The 23,213-nt window shown below is 61.2% G+C and overlaps 1 protein-coding gene across 3 annotated transcripts in view; it reads left to right on the top strand.

Annotated features, from left to right (window-relative positions):
- Positions 1-1,157: 1,157 nt before the first annotated feature.
- The window catches only part of eif3c (eukaryotic translation initiation factor 3, subunit C), a 47,003-nt gene continuing 24,947 nt past the window's right edge, over positions 1,158-23,213 (top strand). For all 3 annotated transcript variants that reach the window (XM_088633837.1, XM_088633835.1, XM_088633836.1), the window contains exons 1-8: positions 1,158-1,314; positions 1,617-1,735; positions 3,383-3,448; positions 6,296-6,485; positions 13,721-13,846; positions 21,083-21,137; positions 21,943-22,076; positions 22,162-22,289. In XM_088633837.1, coding sequence (XP_088489963.1) covers positions 1,635-1,735; positions 3,383-3,448; positions 6,296-6,485; positions 13,721-13,846; positions 21,083-21,137; positions 21,943-22,076; positions 22,162-22,289 — 800 coding nt within the window. In that variant the 5' untranslated portion in view covers positions 1,158-1,314; positions 1,617-1,634. The remainder of the gene's footprint in view (positions 1,315-1,616; positions 1,736-3,382; positions 3,449-6,295; positions 6,486-13,720; positions 13,847-21,082; positions 21,138-21,942; positions 22,077-22,161; positions 22,290-23,213) is intronic.

Below are 23,213 nucleotides of genomic sequence, written 5' to 3'. Positions count from 1 at the left end.
TTCCACCAATCCGACCCGCTTGTTTTAGGCTCGTCAGTTTCAAAATTCAGTTCCAACAGGCAGTAGAACAACCCCGCCTGCTCCAGGTCAGGAGACGGGTACGGTCTGGTCTTGAAATGTGAACATGTGGGATATATGCATATATATATAAATTGTCAGGCTTTTGTTTTTTTTCGGGTCATGTTTAGCTGGGTTATCGATTACTTATCGACGTCTTCACTCTGGGGGTGACAGGGACTTCTCCTGCTGCACCCCAACACTCAGGAGCTGTATCCCCAGGGGTGTCAGAGAGCCCCCCAGCCTGAGCTCTTCCACATCGTCTAATTCTGCTCTCCTGTCTGTCCCCCAAGACTGTCGACACTCTGGGGGTGACAGGGGCTTCTCCTGCTGTACCCCAACACTCAGGAGCTGTATCCCCAGGGGTGTCAGAGAGCCCCCCAGCCTGAGCTCTTCCACATCGTCTAATTCTGCTCTCCTGTCTGTCCCCCAAGACTGTCCCGTCACCCCCAGAGTGTGGACATCTCCTGTTGCGCCCCGAAGCCCGGGATCTGTATCCCCGGGGGTATCAGAGAGCCCCCCAGCCTGCGCTCGGAGCCCTCGTGTTTAACTGGGCCGGGCGGGCCGGTACCGGCGGCTCCTGCCTCCTCTCCGTGTTCGCTTCCTACTCGAGTGCACTTTTAAAGCTGCCTTTGCGCACGGTTTCAGGCCGTATACAGATCAAAGCGCTATTCTCTCTCTGTACGGCCTTCTGAACCCTGGTTTTCATTTCCTTGTTAACTATCTGCTTGTTGTAAAGCGCTTCGAGAAATATCTTTTAAAGTCACTCCATAAAATTAAGCTCATGACAATAATAACTATAATTATAGTTCCCATCAGTATAATCATATTTCGAATTCAACAGGAACAGCTGTCAGAACGAGATTACTACACAACAGAGTACGGGAATCAAAACTAACCCGGGGCTGAATATGGGCTGTTTTCTCATTTCTGAAAGTGATCATCACGCGTTTGAAGAATTACACAGTCGATTGTCGAAAGGACAGTTTAACATCGTCACGACACCAGCGGCCGTTACCGACCGCATCCCCTGTTGATCGATAGACTACAAAACCGGCAGGGGGGAAACTACATCTCCCAGAATGCACCGAGCGCGCTCACGAGGGGGGCCCCCGCACTTCCTTTTCCTGTTGGAGTTCTCGAGGCGCTGCGCTACACGCCGTTGCGTTCAGATACACAGAGGAGCCAAACTGGATCTGAAATCGCCGCCGAACCGACGGATAAGCGAGGAAAGACGATCGTTTCACTCGAATACGGGTGAGAGGCGTCCCGCGGAGAGAAACGGCCGATGGCCGAGGGGCTCGGTTTCCACGAGTGACGGACCCGGGCCGGCGTGTGCGTGGGGACTCGGGCGGGCGGCCGCTGCGGCCTGGCCGAGACTTGCGTGCAGATCAACTGATTTTCTTAAAGAAAAAAGACAAAAGGAGAAGAGCCGGGGGACGGGCGCCGCGTGGCGTGGCGTGGCGTGGCCTTGGGCCCGGGTGGGTCTGCTGGCCTGGGACAGGCCCGATTTTGAGTCGGTCAGTTTAACCCCCTGTCTCTCTCTCTCTCTGTCTCAGGTCTGTCAGCACAAGATCATGTCTCGGTTCTTTGCCACCGGCTCCGACAGCGAGTCCGAAGAGTCGTCCTCCGGGGACGAGATCGCGCCCAAGCCCACCGGCAGCACCTACGCCAAGCAGTGAGTCTGTCCGCCGGCTGTGGGGCTGTGCTGCCTGCCTGCCTGTCTGTCTGTCTGTCTCATCATCTCCCTGTCTGTCTGTCTGCCTGCCTGTCTGTCTCATCATCTCCCTGTCCCCCTGCTGTGGGGCTGTGCTGCCTGCCTGTCTGTCTGTTTCATCATCTCCCTGTCCCCCTGCTGTGGGGCTGTGCTGCCTGCCTGTCTGTCTGTCTCATCATCTCCCTGTCTGTCTGCTGTGGGGCTGTGCTGCCTGCCTGTCTGTCTGTCTCATCATCTCCCTGTCTGTCTCCCCGCCTGTCTGTCTGTCTCATCATCTCCCTGTCTGTCTCCCCGCCTGTCTGTCTGTCTCATCATCTCCCTGTCCCCCTGCTGTGGGGCTGTGCTGCCTGCCTGTCTGTCTGTTTCATCATCTCCCTGTCCCCCTGCTGTGGGGCTGTGCTGCCTGTCTGTCTGTCTCATCATCTCCCTGTCTGTCTGCTGTGGGGCTGTGCTGCCTGTCTGTCTGTTTCATCATCTCCCTGTCTGTCTCCCCGCCTGTCTGTCTGTCTCATCATCTCCCTGTCCCCCTGCTGTGGGGCTGTGCTGCCTGCCTGTCTGTCTGTTTCATCATCTCCCTGTCTGTCTCCCCGCCTGTCTGTCTGTCTCATCATCTCCCTGTCCCCCTGCTGTGGGGCTGTGCTGCCTGCCTGTCTGTCTGTTTCATCATCTCCCTGTCTGTCTGTTTCATCATCTCCCTGTCCCCCTGCTGTGGGGCTGTGCTGCCTGCCTGTCTGTCTGTTTCATCATCTCCCTGTCTGTCTGTTTCATCATCTCCCTGTCCGCCTGCTGTGAGGCTGTGCTGTCTGTCTGTTTCATCATCTCCCTGTCTGTCTCCCCGCCTGTCTGTCTGTCTCATCATCTCCCTGTCCGCCTGCTGTGGGGCTGTGCTGCCTGCCTGTCTGTCTGTCTCATCATCTCCCTGTCTGTCTCCCCGCCTGTCTGTCTGTCTCATCATCTCCCTGTCCGCCTGCTGTGGGGCTGTGCTGCCTGCCTGTCTGTCTGTCTCATCATCTCCCTGTCTGTCTCATCATCTCCCTGTCTGTCTCATCATCTCCCTGTCCCCCTGCTGTGGGGCTGTGCTGCCTGCCTGTCTGTCTGTTTCATCATCTCCCTGTCCCCCTGCTGTGGGGCTGTGCTGCCTGTCTGTCTGTCTCATCATCTCCCTGTCTGTCTGCTGTGGGGCTGTGCTGCCTGCCTGTCTGTCTGTTTCATCATCTCCCTGTCTGTCTGTTTCATCATCTCCCTGTCTGTCTCCCCGCCTGTCTCTCTGTTTCATCATCTCCCTGTCTGTCTGCTGTGGGGCTGTGCTGCCTGCCTGTCTGTCTGTTTCATCATCTCCCTGTCTGTCTGCTGTGGGGCTGTGCTGCCTGCCTGTCTGTCTGTTTCATCATCTCCCTGTCTGTCTGCTGTGGGGCTGTGCTGTCTGTCTGTTTCATCATCTCCCTGTCTGTCTGTTTCATCATCTCCCTGTCCGCCTGCTGTGAGGCTGTGCTGCCTGCCTGTCTCATCATCTCCCTGTCCGCCTGCCTGTCTCATCGTCTCGCTCGCTGTCTCCCTGCCTGCCTGCGCTCAGTCCTGATCTGTTGACGTCTGTCTGTCCCTCCCCAGGTCTCTCTTGCTCAGTGACGATGAGGAGGACACGAAGAGGGTGGTGCGTAGTGCCAAGGACAAGAGGTCAGTCTCCCTCCCCGTCTCTCTCGGTCCCCGTCTCTCTCCCTCCCCGTCTCTCTCCCTCCCCGTCTCTCTCGGTCCCCGTCTCTCTCGGTCCCCGTCTCTCTCGGTCCCCGTCTCTCCTCCTCAGTCCCCGTCTCTCTCGGTCCCCGTCTCTCTCCCTCCCCGTCTCTCTCGGTCCCCGTCTCTCTCGGTCCCCGTCTCTCTCGGTCCCCGTCTCTCTCGGTCCCCGTCTCTCTCGGTCCCCGTCTCTCCTCCTCAGTCCCCGTCTCTCTCGGTCCCCGTCTCTCTCGGTCCCCGTCTCTCTCGGTCCCCGTCTCTCTCGGTCCCCGTCTCTCCTCCTCGTCAATCCTCCTCAGTCCCTGTCTCTCTCCACCTCAGTCAGTTTCAGTTCGAGGTGTTTTATTAGCATGACCAATGAGTAAAATAAGTGTTGCCAAAGCAAAACAAATACCATTAACATAAAACAAAAACATTAAACATAAAACATTAACATAAAACACCAGACACTTACAGGCATTTACAATAAAGGCACAGTCATAAAATATTTACATATAGACATACGGAGCATTATTGAGAGACGGGCTCACTGTCTGTTCCTCAGGCTGTGACAGGAGATCACACACTGTATTATTATTATTGAGAGACAGGTTCACTGTCTGTTCCTCAGGCTGGGACAGGAGATCACACACTGTATTATTATTATTGAGAGACGGGCTCACTGTTCCTCAGGCTGGGACAGGAGATCACACACTGTATTATTATTATTGAGAGACAGGCTCACTGTCTGTTCCTCAGGCTGGGACAGGAGATCACACACTGTATTATTATTATTATTGAGAGACAGCCTCACTGTCTGTTCCTCAGGCTGGGACAGGAGATCACACACTGTATTATTATTATTGAGAGACGGGCTCACTGTCTGTTCCTCAGGCTGGGACAGGAGATCACACACTGTATTATTATTATTGAGAGACAGGCTCACTGTCTGTTCCTCAGGCTGGGACAGGAGATCACACACTGTATTATTATTATTGAGAGACGGGCTCACTGTTCCTCAGGCTGGGACAGGAGATCACACACTGTATTATTATTATTGAGAGACAGGCTCACTGTCTGTTCCTCAGGCTGGGACAGGAGATCACACACTGTATTATTATTATTATTGAGAGACAGCCTCACTGTCTGTTCCTCAGGCTGGGACAGGAGATCACACACTGTATTATTATTATTGAGAGACGGGCTCACTGTCTGTTCCTCAGGCTGGGACAGGAGATCACACACTGTATTATTATTATTGAGAGACAGGCTCACTGTCTGTTCCTCAGGCTGGGACAGGAGATCACACACTGTATTATTATTATTGAGAGACAGGCTCACTGTCTGTTCCTCAGGCTGGGACAGGAGATCACACACTGTATTATTATTATTGAGAGACAGGCTCACTGTCTGTTCCTCAGGCTGGGACAGGAGATCACACACTGTATTATTATTATTGAGAGACAAGCTCACTGTCTGTTCCTCAGGCTGGGACAGGAGATCACACACTGTATTATTATTATTGAGAGACAGGCTCACTGTTCCTCAGGCTGGGACAGGAGATCACACACTGTATTATTATTATTGAGAGACAGGCTCACTGTCTGTTCCTCAGGCTGGGACAGGAGATCACACACTGTATTATTATTATTGAGAGACAGGCTCACTGTCTGTTCCTCAGGCTGGGACAGGAGATCACACACTGTATTATTATTATTGAGAGACAGGCTCACTGTCTGTTCCTCAGGCTGGGACAGGAGATCACACACTGTATTATTATTATTGAGAGACAGGCTCACTGTTCCTCAGGCTGGGACAGGAGATCACACACTGTATTATTATTATTGAGAGACAGGCTCACTGTTCCTCAGGCTGGGACAGGAGATCACACACTGTATTATTATTATTGAGAGACAGGCTCACTGTCTGTTCCTCAGGCTGGGACAGGAGATCACACACTGTATTATTATTATTGAGAGACAGGCTCACTGTTCCTCAGGCTGGGACAGGAGATCACACACTGTATTATTATTATTGAGAGACAGGCTCACTGTTCCTCAGGCTGGGACAGGAGATCACACACTGTATTATTATTATTGAGAGACAGGCTCACTGTTCCTCAGGCTGGGACAGGAGATCACACACTGTATTATTATTATTGAGAGACAGGCTCACTGTTCCTCAGGCTGGGACAGGAGATCACACACTGTATTATTATTATTGAGAGACAGGCTCACTGTCTGTTCCTCAGGCTGGGACAGGAGATCACACACTGTATTATTATTATTGAGAGACAGGCTCACTGTTCCTCAGGCTGGGACAGGAGATCACACACTGTATTATTATTATTGAGAGACGGGCTCACTGTCTGTTCCTCAGGCTGGGACAGGAGATCACACACTGTATTATTATTATTGAGAGATGGGCTCACTGTCTGTTCCTCAGGCTGGGACAGGAGATCACACACTGTATTATTATTATTGAGAGACAGGCTCACTGTCTGTTCCTCAGGCTGGGACAGGAGATCACACACTGTATTATTATTATTGAGAGACGGGCTCACTGTCTGTTCCTCAGGCTGGGACAGGAGATCACACACTGTATTATTATTATTGAGAGACAGGCTCACTGTTCCTCAGGCTGCCTCAGCCTCTGTCTCTCCTGCTGTCTCTCTCTCTCATCTGCTCGGTGAGAGCCTGTCTCTCTCTCTCATCTGCTCGGTGAGAGCCTGTCTGGGCTCAGACTGGGTGTGTGGGCCTCGGTCCCGTGTCTGTTTCCCCGTGACACAGCCTGACCCCTGTGCCGGCGCAGGTTCGAGGAGCTGACCAACCTGATCAAGACCATCCGCAACGCGATGAAGATCCGCGACATGGCCAAGTGCCTGGAGGAGTTCGAGCAGCTCTGCAGGGCCTTCCTCAAGTCCAAGACCATCGTGGACAAGGAGGGCGTCCCCCGCTTCTACATCCGCCTACTGGCTGACCTGGAGGACTACCTCAACGAGGTGCCCCGCCCCCAGCCTGTCCGCTGTCCGCTGTCCGCTGTCTGGCCTGACCCCTGTCTGTGTCCGCTGTCCGGTGTCTGGACTGACCCCTGTCTGTGTCCGCTGTCTGGACTGACCCCTCTCTGTGTCCGCTGTCCGCTGTCTGGACTGACCCCTGTCTGTGTCCGCTGTCTGGACTGACCCCTGTCTGTGTCCGCTGTCCGCTGTCTGGACTGACCCCTGTCTGTGTCCAGTGTCCGCTGTCTGGACTGACCCCTGTCTGTGTCCGGTGTCCGCTGTCTGGACTGACCCCTGTCTGTGTCCGCTGTCTGGACTGACCCCTGTCTGTGTCCGCTGTCCGCTGTCTGGACTGACCCCTGTCTGTGTCCGCTGTCCGCTGTCTGGACTGACCCCTGTCTGTGTCCGCTGTCCGCTGTCTGGACTGACCCCTGTCTGTGTCCGCTGTCTGGACTGACCCCTGTCTGTGTCCGCTGTCCGCTGTCTGGACTGACCCCTGTCTGTGTCCGCTGTCCGGTGTCTGGACTGACCCCTGTCTGTGTCCGCTGTCCGCTGTCCGGACTGACCCCTGTCTGTGTCCGCTGTCTGGACTGACCCCTGTCTGTGTCCGCTGTCTGGACTGACCCCTGTCTGTGTCCGCTGTCCGGTGTCTGGACTGACCCCTGTCTGTGTCCGCTGTCCGCCTCTGTCTGGACTGACCCCTGTCTGTGTCCGCTGTCCGCTGTCTGGACTGACCCCTGTCTGTGTCCGCTGTCCGCTGTCTGGACTGACCCCTGTCTGTGTCCGCTGTCTGGACTGACCCCTGTCTGTGTCCGCTGTCCGGTGTCTGGACTGACCCCTGTCTGTGTCCGCTGTCCGGTGTCTGGACTGACCCCTGTCTGTGTCCGCTGTCCGCCTCTGTCTGGACTGACCCCTGTCTGTGTCCGCTGTCCGCTGTCTGGACTGACCCCTGTCTGTGTCCGCTGTCCGCTGTCTGGACTGACCCCTGTCTGTGTCCGCTGTCCGGTGTCTGGACTGACCCCTGTCTGTGTCCGCTGTCCGCTGTCTGGACTGACCCCTGTCTGTGTCCGCTGTCTGGACTGACCCCTGTCTGTGTCCGCTGTCCGCCTCTGTCTGGACTGACCCCTGTCTGTGTCCAGTGTCCGGACTGACCCCTGTCTGTGTCCGCTGTCCGCTGTCTGGACTGACCCCTGTCTGTGTCCGCTGTCCGCTGTCTGGACTGACCCCTGTCTGTGTCCGCTGTCCGGTGTCTGGACTGACCCCTGTCTGTGTCCGCTGTCCGCTGTCTGGACTGACCCCTGTCTGTGTCCGCTGTCTGGACTGACCCCTGTCTGTGTCCGCTGTCCGGTGTCCTGACTGACCCCTGTCTGTGTCCAGTGTCCGGTGTCTGGACTGACCCCTGTCTGTGTCCAGTGTCCGCTGTCTGGACTGACCCCTGTCTGTGTCCGGTGTCTGGACTGACCCCTGTCTGTGTCCGCTGTCCGCTGTCTGGACTGACCCCTGTCTGTGTCCAGTGTCCGGTGTCTGGACTGACCCCTGTCTGTGTCCAGTGTCCGCTGTCTGGACTGACCCCTGTCTGTGTCCGGTGTCCGGTGTCTGGACTGACCCCTGTCTGTGTCCGGTGTCTGGACTGACCCCTGTCTGTGTCCGCTGTCCGCTGTCTGGACTGACCCCTGTCTGTGTCCGCTGTCTGGACTGACCCCTGTCTGTGTCCGCTGTCCGCCTCTGTCTGGACTGACCCCTGTCTGTGTCCGCTGTCCGCTGTCTGGACTGACCCCTGTCTGTGTCCGCTGTCCGCTGTCTGGACTGACCCCTGTCTGTGTCCGCTGTCCGGTGTCTGGACTGACCCCTGTCTGTGTCCGCTGTCCGCTGTCTGGACTGACCCCTGTCTGTGTCCGCTGTCTGGACTGACCCCTGTCTGTGTCCGCTGTCCGCCTCTGTCTGGACTGACCCCTGTCTGTGTCCGCTGTCCGCTGTCTGGACTGACCCCTGTCTGTGTCCGCTGTCTGGACTGACCCCTGTCTGTGTCCAGTGTCCGCTGTCCGGACTGACCCCTGTCTGTGTCCGCTGTCTGGACTGACCCCTCTCTGTGTCCGCTGTCCGCTGTCCGGACTGACCCCTGTCTGTGTCCGCTGTCCGCTGTCTGGACTGACCCCTGTCTGTGTCCAGTGTCCGGTGTCTGGACTGACCCCTGTCTGTGTCCGCTGTCCGCCTCTGTCTGGACTGACCCCTGTCTGTGTCCGCTGTCTGGACTGACCCCTGTCTGTGTCCGCTGTCCGGTGTCTGGACTGACCCCTGTCTGTGTCCGCTGTCCGCCTCTGTCTGGACTGACCCCTGTCTGTGTCCGCTGTCCGCTGTCTGGACTGACCCCTGTCTGTGTCCGCTGTCCGCCTCTGTCTGGACTGACCCCTGTCTGTGTCCAGTGTCCGGACTGACCCCTGTCTGTGTCCGCTGTCCGCTGTCTGGACTGACCCCTGTCTGTGTCCGCTGTCCGGTGTCTGGACTGACCCCTGTCTGTGTCCGCTGTCCGCTGTCTGGACTGACCCCTGTCTGTGTCCGCTGTCTGGACTGACCCCTGTCTGTGTCCGCTGTCCGGTGTCCTGACTGACCCCTGTCTGTGTCCAGTGTCCGGTGTCTGGACTGACCCCTGTCTGTGTCCAGTGTCCGCTGTCTGGACTGACCCCTGTCTGTGTCCGCTGTCCGCTGTCTGGCCTGACCCCTGTCTGTGTCCGCTGTCTGGACTGACCCCTGTCTGTGTCCGCTGTCCGCTGTCTGGACTGACCCCTGTCTGTGTCCGCTGTCCGCCTCTGTCTGGACTGACCCCTGTCTGTGTCCAGTGTCCGGACTGACCCCTGTCTGTGTCCGCTGTCCGCTGTCTGGACTGACCCCTGTCTGTGTCCGCTGTCCGGTGTCTGGACTGACCCCTGTCTGTGTCCGCTGTCCGCTGTCTGGACTGACCCCTGTCTGTGTCCAGTGTCCGGTGTCTGGACTGACCCCTGTCTGTGTCCAGTGTCCGCTGTCTGGACTGACCCCTGTCTGTGTCCGCTGTCCGCTGTCTGGACTGACCCCTGTCCGCTGTCCGGTGTCTGGACTGACCCCTGTCTGTGTCCGCTGTCCGCTGTCTGGACTGACCCCTGTCTGTGTCCAGTGTCCGGTGTCTGGACTGACCCCTGTCTGTGTCCAGTGTCCGCTGTCTGGACTGACCCCTGTCTGTGTCCGCTGTCCGCTGTCTGGACTGACCCCTGTCTGTGTCCGCTGTCCGGTGTCTGGACTGACCCCTGTCTGTGTCCGGTGTCTGGACTGACCCCTGTCTGTGTCCGCTGTCCGCCTCTGTCTGGACTGACCCCTGTCTGTGTCCGCTGTCCGCTGTCTGGACTGACCCCTGTCTGTGTCCGCTGTCCGCTGTCTGGACTGACCCCTGTCTGTGTCCAGTGTCCGGTGTCTGGACTGACCCCTGTCTGTGTCCGCTGTCCGCCTCTGTCTGGACTGACCCCTGTCTGTGTCCGCTGTCTGGACTGACCCCTGTCTGTGTCCGCTGTCTGGACTGACCCCTGTCTGTGTCCGCTGTCCGCTGTCTGGACTGACCCCTGTCTGTGTCCGCTGTCCGCTGTCTGGACTGACCCCTGTCTGTGTCCGCTGTCTGGACTGACCCCTGTCTGTGTCCGCTGTCCGCTGTCTGGACTGACCCCTGTCTGTGTCCGCTGTCCGCTGTCTGGACTGACCCCTGTCTGTGTCCGCTGTCCGGTGTCCTGACTGACCCCTGTCTGTGTCCGCTGTCCGCTGTCTGGACTGACCCCTGTCTGTGTCCGCTGTCCGCCTCTGTCTGGACTGACCCCTGTCTGTGTCCAGTGTCCGGTGTCTGGACTGACCCCTGTCTGTGTCCAGTGTCCGCTGTCTGGACTGACCCCTGTCTGTGTCCGCTGTCTGGACTGACCCCTGTCTGTGTCCGCTGTCCGCCTCTGTCTGGACTGACCCCTGTCTGTGTCCGCTGTCTGGACTGACCCCTGTCTGTGTCCAGTGTCCGCTGTCTGGACTGACCCCTGTCTGTGTCCAGTGTCCGCTGTCTGGACTGACCCCTGTCTGTGTCCGCTGTCCGCTGTCCGGACTGACCCCTGTCTGTGTCCGCTGTCCGCTGTCTGGACCGACCCCTGTCTGTGTCCGCTGTCCGCTGTCCGGACTGACCCCTGTCTGTGTCCGGTGTCCGCTGTCTGGACTGACCCCTGTCTGTGTCCGCTGTCCGCTGTCTGGACTGACCCCTGTCTGTGTCCGCTGTCTGGACTGACCCCTGTCTGTGTCCGCTGTCCGGTGTCTGGACTGACCCCTGTCTGTGTCCGCTGTCCGGACTGACCCCTGTCTGTGTCCGCTGTCCGCTGTCTGGACTGACCCCTGTCTGTGTCCGCTGTCCGGTGTCTGGACTGACCCCTGTCTGTGTCCAGTGTCCGGTGTCTGGACTGACCCCTGTCTGTGTCCGCTGTCCGCCTCTGTCTGGACTGACCCCTGTCTGTGTCCGCTGTCTGGACTGACCCCTGTCTGTGTCCGCTGTCCGCCTCTGTCTGGACTGACCCCTGTCTGTGTCCGCTGTCTGGACTGACCCCTGTCTGTGTCCAGTGTCCGCTGTCTGGCCTGACCCCTGTCTGTGTCCGCTGTCTGGACTGACCCCTGTCTGTGTCCAGTGTCCGGTGTCTGGACTGACCCCTGTCTGTGTCCGGTGTCTGGACTGACCCCTGTCTGTGTCCGGTGTCTGGACTGACCCCTGTCTGTGTCCGCTGTCTGGACTGACCCCTGTCTGTGTCCGCTGTCCGCCTCTGTCTGGACTGACCCCTGTCTGTGTCCGCTGTCCGCTGTCTGGACTGACCCCTGTCTGTGTCCGCTGTCCGCCTCTGTCTGGACTGACCCCTGTCTGTGTCCGCTGTCTGGACTGACCCCTGTCTGTGTCCGCTGTCCGCCTCTGTCTGGACTGACCCCTGTCTGTGTCCGCTGTCTGGACTGACCCCTGTCTGTGTCCGCTGTCCGGTGTCTGGACTGACCCCTGTCTGTGTCCGGTGTCCGGTGTCTGGACTGACCCCTGTCTGTGTCCGGTGTCTGGACTGACCCCTGTCTGTGTCCGGTGTCCGCCTCTGTCTGGACTGACCCCTGTCTGTGTCCGCTGTCTGGACTGACCCCTGTCTGTGTCCGCTGTCCGCTGTCTGGACTGACCCCTGTCTGTGTCCGCTGTCTGGACTGACCCCTGTCTGTGTCCAGTGTCCGCTGTCTGGACTGACCCCTGTCTGTGTCCGCTGTCCGCTGTCTGGACTGACCCCTGTCTGTGTCCAGTGTCCGGTGTCTGGACTGACCCCTGTCTGTGTCCGCTGTCCGCCTCTGTCTGGACTGACCCCTGTCTGTGTCCGCTGTCTGGACTGACCCCTGTCTGTGTCCAGTGTCCGGTGTCTGGACTGACCCCTGTCTGTGTCCAGTGTCCGGTGTCTGGACTGACCCCTGTCTGTGTCCGCTGTCCGGTGTCTGGACTGACCCCTGTCTGTGTCCAGTGTCCGGTGTCTGGACTGACCCCTGTCTGTGTCCGCTGTCCGCCTCTGTCTGGACTGACCCCTGTCTGTGTCCAGTGTCCGGTGTCTGGACTGACCCCTGTCTGTGTCCAGTGTCCGCTGTCTGGACTGACCCCTGTCTGTGTCCGCTGTCTGGACTGACCCCTGTCTGTGTCCGCTGTCCGGTGTCTGGACTGACCCCTGTCTGTGTCCGGTGTCCGGTGTCTGGACTGACCCCTGTCTGTGTCCGGTGTCTGGACTGACCCCTGTCTGTGTCCGGTGTCCGCCTCTGTCTGGACTGACCCCTGTCTGTGTCCGCTGTCTGGACTGACCCCTGTCTGTGTCCGCTGTCCGCTGTCTGGACTGACCCCTGTCTGTGTCCGCTGTCTGGACTGACCCCTGTCTGTGTCCAGTGTCCGCTGTCTGGACTGACCCCTGTCTGTGTCCGCTGTCCGCTGTCTGGACTGACCCCTGTCTGTGTCCAGTGTCCGGTGTCTGGACTGACCCCTGTCTGTGTCCGCTGTCCGCCTCTGTCTGGACTGACCCCTGTCTGTGTCCGCTGTCTGGACTGACCCCTGTCTGTGTCCAGTGTCCGGTGTCTGGACTGACCCCTGTCTGTGTCCAGTGTCCGGTGTCTGGACTGACCCCTGTCTGTGTCCGCTGTCCGGTGTCTGGACTGACCCCTGTCTGTGTCCAGTGTCCGGTGTCTGGACTGACCCCTGTCTGTGTCCGCTGTCCGCCTCTGTCTGTGTCCGCTGTCCGCCTCTGTCTGTGTCCGCTGTCCGCCTCTGTCTGGACTGACCCCTGTCTGTGTCCGCTGTCTGGACTGACCCCTGTCTGTGTCCGCTGTCCGGTGTCTGGACTGACCCCTGTCTGTGTCCGCTGTCCGGTGTCTGGACTGACCCCTGTCTGTGTCCGGTGTCCGCTGTCCGGACTGACCCCTGTCTGTGTCCGCTGTCCGGACTGACCCCTGTCTGTGTCCGCTGTCCGGACTGACCCCTGTCTGTGTCCGCTGTCCGGACTGACCCCTGTCTGTGTCCAGTGTCCGCTGTCTGGACTGACCCCTGTCTGTGTCCGCTGTCCGCTGTCTGGACTGACCCCTGTCTGTGTCCGCTGTCTGGACTGACCCCTGTCTGTGTCCGCTGTCCGCTGTCTGGACTGACCCCTGTCTGTGTCCGCTGTCCGCCTCTGTCTGGACTGACCCCTGTCTGTGTCCGCTGTCCGGTGTCTGGACTGACCCCTGTCTGTGTCCGCTGTCCGGTGTCTGGACTGACCCCTGTCTGTGTCCGCTGTCCGGTGTCTGGACTGACCCCTGTCTGTGTCCGGTGTCTGGACTGACCCCTGTCTGTGTCCGGTGTCTGGACTGACCCCTGTCTGTGTCCAGTGTCCGGTGTCTGGACTGACCCCTGTCTGTGTCCAGTGTCCGGTGTCCGGACTGACCCCTGTCTGTGTCCGGTGTCCGGTGTCCTGACTGACCCCTGTCTGTGTCCGGTGTCCGGTGTGTGGACTGACCCCTGTCTGTGTCCGGTGTCCGGTGTGTGGACTGACCCCTGTCTGTTGCCAGTGTCCGGTGTGTGGACTGACCCCTGTCTGTGTCCCGTGTCCCGTGTCCCGACTGACCCCTGTCTGTGTCCGGTGTCCGGTGTGTGGACTGACCCCTGTCTGTGTCCCGTGTCCCCTGTCCCCTGTCCCGACTGACCCCTGTCTGTGTCTCAGCTGTGGGAGGACAAGGAGGGCAAGAAGAAGATGAACAAGAACAACGCCAAGGCCCTCAGCACCCTGAGGCAGAAGATCCGCAAGTACAACCGGGACTACGAGGCCGAGATCACCAGCTACAAGGAGGTGGGTCCCAGGCTCACAGACCACACCCCAAGAACACGCCCCAGGACCCCACCTACACACCACTCTGAGCCCCAACAATGGTGCCCATCGTAGCTCACTCACAGACCTCTGTCACTCGATGACACACCCCACTGTACCCCGACACCACACCCCTGTCGTACCTCATGAGCCCGGCTGCTATCCCAGCCTGCCCTGGGGCTGACTGACCCCAGTCTCTCCCTCTCACTCGTGACTCCTGCTGCTATCCCAGCCTGCCCTGGGGCTGTCTGACCCCAGTCTCTCCCTCGTGACTCCTGCTGCTATCCCAGCCTGCTCTGGGGCTGACTGACCCCAGTCTCTCCCTCTCACTCGTGACTCCTGCTGCTATCCCAGCCTGCCCTGGGGCTGACTGACCCCGGTCTCTCCCTCTCCCTCGTGACTCCTGCTGCTATCCCAGCCTGCCCTGGGGCTGTCTGACCCCAGTCTCTCCCTCTCCCTCGTGACTCCTGCTGCTATCCCAGCCTGCCCTGGGGCTGACTGACCCCAGTCTCTCCCTCTCCCTCGTGACTCCTGCTGCTATCCCAGCCTGCTCTGGGGCTGACTGACCCCGGTCTCTCCCTCTCCCTCTCCCTCATGACTCCTGCTGCTATCCCAGCCTGCCCTGGGGCTGACTTGCCCCAGTCTCTCCCTCGTGACTCCTGGTGCTATCCCAGCCTGCCTCTCTCCCTCGTGACTCCTGCTGCTATCCCAGCCTGCCCTGGGGCTGACTGACCCCAGTCTCTCCCTCTCCCTCGTGACTCCTGCTGCTATCCCAGCCTGCCCTGGGACTGACTGACCCCAGTCTCTCCCTCGTGACTCCTGCTGCTATCCCAGCCTGCCCTGGGGCTGTCTGACCCCAGTCTCTCCCTCTCACTCGTGACTCCTGCTGCTATCCCAGCCTGCCCTGGGGCTGTCTGACCCCAGTCTCTCCCTCTCCCTCGTGACTCCTGCTGCTATCCCAGCCTGCCCTGGGGCTGACTGACCCCAGTCTCTCCCTCTCCCTCGTGACTCCTGCTGCTATCCCAGCCTGCTCTGGGGCTGACTGACCCCGGTCTCTCCCTCTCCCTCTCCCTCATGACTCCTGCTGCTATCCCAGCCTGCCCTGGGGCTGACTTGCCCCAGTCTCTCCCTCGTGACTCCTGCTGCTATCCCAGCCTGCTCTAAGGCTGTCTGACCCCAGTCTCTCCCTCGTGACTCCTGCTGCTATCCCAGCCTGCTCTGGGGCTGACTGACCCCGGTCTCTCCCTCTCCCTCTCCCTCATGACTCCTGCTGCTATCCCAGCCTGCCCTGGGGCTGACTGGCCCCAGTCTCTCCCTCGTGACTCCTGCTGCTATCCCAGCCTGCCTCTCTCCCTCGTGACTCCTGCTGCTATCCCAGCCTGCCTCTCTCCCTCTTGACTCCTGCTGCTATCCCAGCCTGCCCTGGGGCTGTCTGACCCCAGTCTCTCCCTCTCACTCGTGACTCCTGCTGCTATCCCAGCCTGCCCTGGGGCTGTCTGACCCCAGTCTCTCCCTCGTGACTCCTGCTGCTATCCCAGCCTGCTCTGGGGCTGACTGACCCCAGTCTCTCCCTCTCCCTCGTGACTCCTGCTGCTATCCCAGCCTGCCCTGGGGCTGACTGACCCCGGTCTCTCCCTCTCCCTCGTGACTCCTGCTGCTATCCCAGCCTGCCCTGGGGCTGTCTGACCCCAGTCTCTCCCTCTCCCTCGTGACTCCTGCTGCTATCCCAGCCTGCCCTGGGGCTGACTGACCCCAGTCTCTCCCTCTCCCTCGTGACTCCTGCTGCTATCCCAGCCTGCTCTGGGGCTGACTGACCCCGGTCTCTCCCTCTCCCTCTCCCTCATGACTCCTGCTGCTATCCCAGCCTGCCCTGGGGCTGACTTGCCCCAGTCTCTCCCTCGTGACTCCTGGTGCTATCCCAGCCTGCCTCTCTCCCTCGTGACTCCTGCTGCTATCCCAGCCTGCCCTGGGGCTGACTGACCCCAGTCTCTCCCTCTCCCTCGTGACTCCTGCTGCTATCCCAGCCTGCCCTGGGACTGACTGACCCCAGTCTCTCCCTCGTGACTCCTGCTGCTATCCCAGCCTGCCCTGGGGCTGTCTGACCCCAGTCTCTCCCTCTCCCTCGTGACTCCTGCTGCTATCCCAGCCTGCCCTGGGGCTGTCTGACCCCAGTCTCTCCCTCTCACTCGTGACTCCTGCTGCTATCCCAGCCTGCCCTGGGGCTGTCTGACCCCAGTCTCTCCCTCTCCCTCGTGACTCCTGCTGCTATCCCAGCCTGCCCTGGGGCTGACTGACCCCAGTCTCTCCCTCTCCCTCGTGACTCCTGCTGCTATCCCAGCCTGCTCTGGGGCTGACTGACCCCGGTCTCTCCCTCTCCCTCTCCCTCATGACTCCTGCTGCTATCCCAGCCTGCCCTGGGGCTGACTTGCCCCAGTCTCTCCCTCGTGACTCCTGCTGCTATCCCAGCCTGCTCTAAGGCTGTCTGACCCCAGTCTCTCCCTCGTGACTCCTGCTGCTATCCCAGCCTGCTCTGGGGCTGACTGACCCCGGTCTCTCCCTCTCCCTCTCCCTCATGACTCCTGCTGCTATCCCAGCCTGCCCTGGGGCTGACTGGCCCCAGTCTCTCCCTCGTGACTCCTGCTGCTATCCCAGCCTGCCTCTCTCCCTCGTGACTCCTGCTGCTATCCCAGCCTGCCTCTCTCCCTCTTGACTCCTGCTGCTATCCCAGCCTGCCCTGGGGCTGACTGACCCCGGTCTCTCCCTCTCCCTCGTGACTCCTGCTGCTATCCCAGCCTGCCCTGGGGCTGTCTGACCCCAGTCTCTCCCTCTCACTCGTGACTCCTGCTGCTATCCCAGCCTGCCCTGGGGCTGTCTGACCCCAGTCTCTCCCTCGTGACTCCTGCTGCTATCCCAGCCTGCTCTGGGGCTGACTGACCCCAGTCTCTCCCTCTCACTCGTGACTCCTGCTGCTATCCCAGCCTGCCCTGGGACTGACTGACCCCGGTCTCTCCCTCTCCCTCTCCCTCATGACTCCTGCTGCTATCCCAGCCTGCCCTGGGGCTGACTTGCCCCAGTCTCTCCCTCGTGACTCCTGGTGCTATCCCAGCCTGCCTCTCTCCCTCGTGACTCCTGCTGCTATCCCAGCCTGCCCTGGGGCTGACTGACCCCAGTCTCTCCCTCTCCCTCGTGACTCCTGCTGCTATCCCAGCCTGCCCTGGGACTGACTGACCCCAGTCTCTCCCTCGTGACTCCTGCTGCTATCCCAGCCTGCCCTGGGGCTGTCTGACCCCAGTCTCTCCCTCTCACTCGTGACTCCTGCTGCTATCCCAGCCTGCCCTGGGGCTGTCTGACCCCAGTCTCTCCCTCTCCCTCGTGACTCCTGCTGCTATCCCAGCCTGCCCTGGGGCTGACTGACCCCAGTCTCTCCCTCTCCCTCGTGACTCCTGCTGCTATCCCAGCCTGCTCTGGGGCTGACTGACCCCGGTCTCTCCCTCTCCCTCTCCCTCATGACTCCTGCTGCTATCCCAGCCTGCCCTGGGGCTGACTTGCCCCAGTCTCTCCCTCGTGACTCCTGCTGCTATCCCAGCCTGCTCTAAGGCTGTCTGACCCCAGTCTCTCCCTCGTGACTCCTGCTGCTATCCCAGCCTGCTCTGGGGCTGACTGACCCCGGTCTCTCCCTCTCCCTCTCCCTCATGACTCCTGCTGCTATCCCAGCCTGCCCTGGGGCTGACTGGCCCCAGTCTCTCCCTCGTGACTCCTGCTGCTATCCCAGCCTGCCTCTCTCCCTCGTGACTCCTGCTGCTATCCCAGCCTGCCTCTCTCCCTCTTGACTCCTGCTGCTATCCCAGCCTGCCCTGGGGCTGACTGACCCCGGTCTCTCCCTCTCCCTCGTGACTCCTGCTGCTATCCCAGCCTGCCCTGGGGCTGACTGACCCCGGTCTCTCCCTCTCCCTCGTGACTCCTGCTGCTATCCCAGCCTGCCCTGGGGCTGACTGACCCCGGTCTCTCCCTCTCCCTCGTGACTCCTGCTGCTATCCCAGCCTGCCCTGGGGCTGACTGACCCCGGTCTCTCCCTCTCCCTCGTGACTCCTGCTGCTATCCCAGCCTGCCTCTCTCCCTCTTGACTCCTGCTGCTATCCCAGCCTGCCCTGGGGCTGACTGACCCCGGTCTCTCCCTCTCCCTCGTGACTCCTGCTGCTATCCCAGCCTGCCCTGGGGCTGACTGACCCCGGTCTCTCCCTCTCCCTCGTGACTCCTGCTGCTATCCCAGCCTGCCCTGGGGCTGACTGACCCCGGTCTCTCCCTCTCCCTCGTGACTCCTGCTGCTATCCCAGCCTGCCTCTCTCCCTCTTGACTCCTGCTGCTATCCCAGCCTGCCCTGGGGCTGACTGACCCCGGTCTCTCCCTCTCCCTCGTGACTCCTGCTGCTATCCCAGCCTGCCCTGGGGCTGACTGACCCCGGTCTCTCCCTCTCCCTCGTGACTCCTGCTGCTATCCCAGCCTGCCCTGGGGCTGACTGACCCCGGTCTCTCCCTCTCCCTCGTGACTCCTGCTGCTATCCCAGCCTGCCCTGGGGCTGACTGACCCCGGTCTCTCCCTCTCCCTCGTGACTCCTGCTGCTATCCCAGCCTGCCTCTCTCCCTCTTGACTCCTGCTGCTATCCCAGCCTGCCCTGGGGCTGACTGACCCCGGTCTCTCCCTCTCCCTCGTGACTCCTGCTGCTATCCCAGCCTGCCCTGGGGCTGACTGACCCCGGTCTCTCCCTCTCCCTCGTGACTCCTGCTGCTATCCCAGCCTGCCCTGGGGCTGACTGACCCCGGTCTCTCCCTCTCCCTCGTGACTCCTGCTGCTATCCCAGCCTGCCCTGGGGCTGACTGACCCCAGTCTCTCCCTCTCCCTCGTGACTCCTGCTGCTATCCCAGCCTGCTCTGGGGCTGACTGACCCCAGTCTCTCCCTCTCACTCGTGACTCCTGCTGCTATCCCAGCCTGCCCTGGGGCTGACTGACCCCAGTCTCTCCCTCTCCCTCATGACTCCTGCTGCTATCCCAGCCTGCCCTGGGGCTGACTTGCCCCAGTCTCTCCCTCGTGACTCCTGGTGCTATCCCAGCCTGCCTCTCTCCCTCGTGACTCCTGCTGCTATCCCAGCCTGCCCTGGGGCTGACTGACCCCAGTCTCTCCCTCTCCCTCGTGACTCCTGCTGCTATCCCAGCCTGCCCTGGGACTGACTGACCCCAGTCTCTCCCTCTCCCTCGTGACTCCTGCTGCTATCCCAGCCTGCCTCTCTCCCTCTTGACTCCTGCTGCTATCCCAGCCTGCCCTGGGGCTGACTGACCCCGGTCTCTCCCTCTCCCTTGTGACTCCTGCTGCTATCCCAGCCTGCCCTGGGGCTGACTGACCCCGGTCTCTCCCTCTCCCTCGTGACTCCTGCTGCTATCCCAGCCTGCCCTGGGGCTGACTGACCCCGGTCTCTCCCTCTCCCTCGTGACTCCTGCTGCTATCCCAGCCTGCCTCTCTCCCTCGTGACTCCTGCAGCTATCCCAGCCTGCCCTGGGGCTGACTGACCCCAGTCTCTCCCTCTCCCTCGTGACTCCTGCTGGTATCCCAGCCTGCCCTGGGGCTGACTGACCCCGGTCTCTCCCTCTCCCTCGTGACTCCTGCTGCTATCCCAGCCTGCCCTGGGGCTGACTGACCCCGGTCTCTCCCTCTCCCTCGTGACTCCTGCTGCTATCCCAGCCTGCCTCTCTCCCTCGTGACTCCTGCTGCTATCCCAGCCTGCCCTGGGGCTGACTGACCCCAGTCTCTCCCTCTCCCTCGTGACTCCTGCTGCTATCCCAGCCTGCCCTGGGGCTGACTGACCCCGGTCTCTCCCTCTCCCTCGTGACTCCTGCTGCTATCCCAGCCTGCCCTGGGGCTGACTGACCCCGGTCTCTCCCTCTCCCTCGTGACTCCTGCTGCTATCCCAGCCTGCCTCTCTCCCTCGTGACTCCTGCAGCTATCCCAGCCTGCCCTGGGGCTGACTGACCCCAGTCTCTCCCTCTCCCTCGTGACTCCTGCTGCTATCCCAGCCTGCCCTGGGGCTGACTGACCCCAGTCTCTCCCTCTCCCTCGTGACTCCTGCTGCTATCCCAGCCTGCTCTGGGGCTGACTGACCCCAGTCTCTCCCTCTCACTCGTGACTCCTGCTGCTATCCCAGCCTGCCCTGGGGCTGACTGACCCCAGTCTCTCCCTCTCCCTCATGACTCCTGCTGCTATCCCAGCCTGCCCTGGGGCTGACTTGCCCCAGTCTCTCCCTCGTGACTCCTGGTGCTATCCCAGCCTGCCTCTCTCCCTCGTGACTCCTGCTGCTATCCCAGCCTGCCCTGGGGCTGACTGACCCCAGTCTCTCCCTCTCCCTCGTGACTCCTGCTGCTATCCCAGCCTGCCCTGGGACTGACTGACCCCAGTCTCTCCCTCTCCCTCGTGACTCCTGCTGCTATCCCAGCCTGCCTCTCTCCCTCTTGACTCCTGCTGCTATCCCAGCCTGCCCTGGGGCTGACTGACCCCGGTCTCTCCCTCTCCCTTGTGACTCCTGCTGCTATCCCAGCCTGCCCTGGGGCTGACTGACCCCGGTCTCTCCCTCTCCCTCGTGACTCCTGCTGCTATCCCAGCCTGCCCTGGGGCTGACTGACCCCGGTCTCTCCCTCTCCCTCGTGACTCCTGCTGCTATCCCAGCCTGCCTCTCTCCCTCGTGACTCCTGCAGCTATCCCAGCCTGCCCTGGGGCTGACTGACCCCAGTCTCTCCCTCTCCCTCGTGACTCCTGCTGCTATCCCAGCCTGCCCTGGGGCTGACTGACCCCGGTCTCTCCCTCTCCCTCGTGACTCCTGCTGCTATCCCAGCCTGCCCTGGGGCTGACTGACCCCGGTCTCTCCCTCTCCCTCGTGACTCCTGCTGCTATCCCAGCCTGCCTCTCTCCCTCGTGACTCCTGCTGCTATCCCAGCCTGCCCTGGGGCTGACTGACCCCAGTCTCTCCCTCTCCCTCGTGACTCCTGCTGCTATCCCAGCCTGCCCTGGGGCTGACTGACCCCGGTCTCTCCCTCTCCCTCGTGACTCCTGCTGCTATCCCAGCCTGCCCTGGGGCTGACTGACCCCGGTCTCTCCCTCTCCCTCGTGACTCCTGCTGCTATCCCAGCCTGCCCTGGGGCTGACTGACTGTCTCTCCCTCTTCCTTCTCTCAGAACCCGGAGCAGTCGGCGGAGGAGGAGGAGGAGAAGGATGATGAAGACTCTGAAGGTGAGGAGCTGGAGGAGTCGGGGGGTTGCAGGGAGTACCCCGGTTGACCCAGAGCAGGGGAGAGCACCGAGCCGCGTGTGCGCAGAGCGCCCCCTGTCTGTCTGTGTGTGAGGCTCCCAGCCTCCAGCCTGACCCCTGACCCCTCCTGTCTGTCTGTGTGTGTGTGAGGCTCACAGCCGCCAGCCTGACCCCTGACCCCTCCTGTCTGTGTGTGTGTGAGACTCCCAGCCGCCAGCCTGACCCCTGACCCCTCCTGTCTGTCTGTGTGTGTGTGTGAGGCTCACAGCCGCCAGCCTGACCCCTGACCCCTCCTGTCTGTGTGTGTGTGAGACTCCCAGCCGCCAGCCTGACCCCTGACCCCTCCTGTCTGTCTGTGTGTGTGTGTGAGGCTCACAGCCGCCAGCCTGACCCCTGACCCCTCCTGTCTGTGTGTGTGTGAGGCTCCCAGCCGCCAGCCTGACCCCTGACCCCTCCTGTCTGTGTGTGTGTGTGTGTGTGTGAGGCTCCCAGCCGCCAGCCTGACCCCTGACCCCTCCTGTCTGTGTGTGTGTGTGTGTGTGTGGCTCCCAGCCGCCAGCCTGACCCCTGACCCCTCCTGTCTGTGTGTGTGTGTGAGGCTCCCAGCCGCCAGCCTGACCCCTGACCCCTCCTGTCTGTCTGTGTGTGTGAGGCTCCCAGCCTCCAGCCTGACCCCTGACCCCTGACCCCTGACCCCGTGGGTCCGTGTGTCTGTGTGTCTGAGTGTCTGTGAGGCTCCCAGCTGCCAGCCTGACCCCTGACCCCTGACCCCTCCCCTGTCCCGCAGGCTCGTCCTCGGACAGCGAGGCCGACCAGGCCGAGGATGACGAAGCCGGCATGTCGGTGAAGACCTTCCTGAAGAAGAAGGCGCCCGGCGAGCCGGCCGGCGACGCCCGCAAGGCCTTCCTGAAGGGGGCGGAGGTGCGCGGGGGGGCGCCGCGGGCGGGGGGGGGCGGGCCGGCGTCCGGCGGGCCGGCGGCTGACCGGGGCTCTCGCTGTGCTGCAGGACGAGGAGGAGGACAGCGAGGACAGCGACGATGACGAGGACTGGGGCTCCGACACGGTGGACTCGGACTCCGAGAGCGAGGACGACGAGGGCAAGAGCGCATCCCTGGCCATGGCCTTCCTCAAGAAGTGAGTGTGACTGAGCCTCCTCTCCCTCAGTGTGACTGAGCCTCCTCTCCCTCAGTGTGACTGAGCCTCCTCTCCCTCAGTGTGACTGAGCCTCCTCTCCCTCAGTGTGACTGAGCCCTCCTCTCCCTCAGCGAGACTGAGCCCTCCTCTCCCTCAGCGAGACTGAGCCCTCCTCTCCCTCAGCGAGACTGAGCCCTCCTCTCCCTCAGCGAGACTGAGCCCTCCTCTCCCTCAGCGAGACTGAGCCCTCCTCTCCCTCAGCGAGACTGAGCCTCCTCTCCCTCAGCGAGACTGAGCCTCCTCTCCCTCAGCGAGACTGAGCCTCCTCTCCCTCAGCGAGACTGAGCCTCCTCTCCCTCAGCGAGACTGAGCCTCCTCTCCCTCAGCGAGACTGAGCCTCCTCTCCCTCAGCGAGACTGAGCCCTCCTCTCCCTCAGCGAGACTGAGCCCTCCTCTCCCTCAGCGAGACTGAGCCTCCTCTCCCTCAGCGAGACTGAGCCTCCTCTCCCTCAGCGAGACTGAGCCTCCTCTCCCTCAGCGAGACTGAGCCTCCTCTCCCTCAGCGAGACTGCGCCTCCTCTCCCTCAGCGAGACTGCGCCTCCTCTCCCTCAGCGTGACTGCGCCTCCTCTCCCTCAGCGAGACTGCGCCTCCTCTCCCTCAGCGAGACTGCGCCTCCTCTCCCTCAGCGAGACTGCGCCTCCTCTCCCTCAGTGAGACTGCGCCTCCTCTCCCTCAGTGAGACTGAGCCTCCTCTCTCTCCCTCAGTGAGACTGAGCCTCCTCTCTCTCCCTCAGTGAGACTGAGCCTCCTCTCTCTCCCTCAGTGAGACTGAGCCTCCTCTCTCTCCCTCAGTGAGACTGAGCCTCCTCTCTCTCCCTCAGTGAGACTGAGCCTCCTCTCTCTCCCTCAGTGAGACTGAGCC

Source organism: Lepisosteus platostomus, chromosome 6 (assembly GCF_059453375.1).
Source record: "Lepisosteus platostomus isolate fLepPlt1 chromosome 6, fLepPlt1.hap1, whole genome shotgun sequence".
Lineage (NCBI taxonomy): Eukaryota > Metazoa > Chordata > Actinopteri > Semionotiformes > Lepisosteidae > Lepisosteus > Lepisosteus platostomus.
Note: the sequence above shows the minus strand (reverse complement) of the source record. Positions and strands in the feature narration are given on the sequence as shown.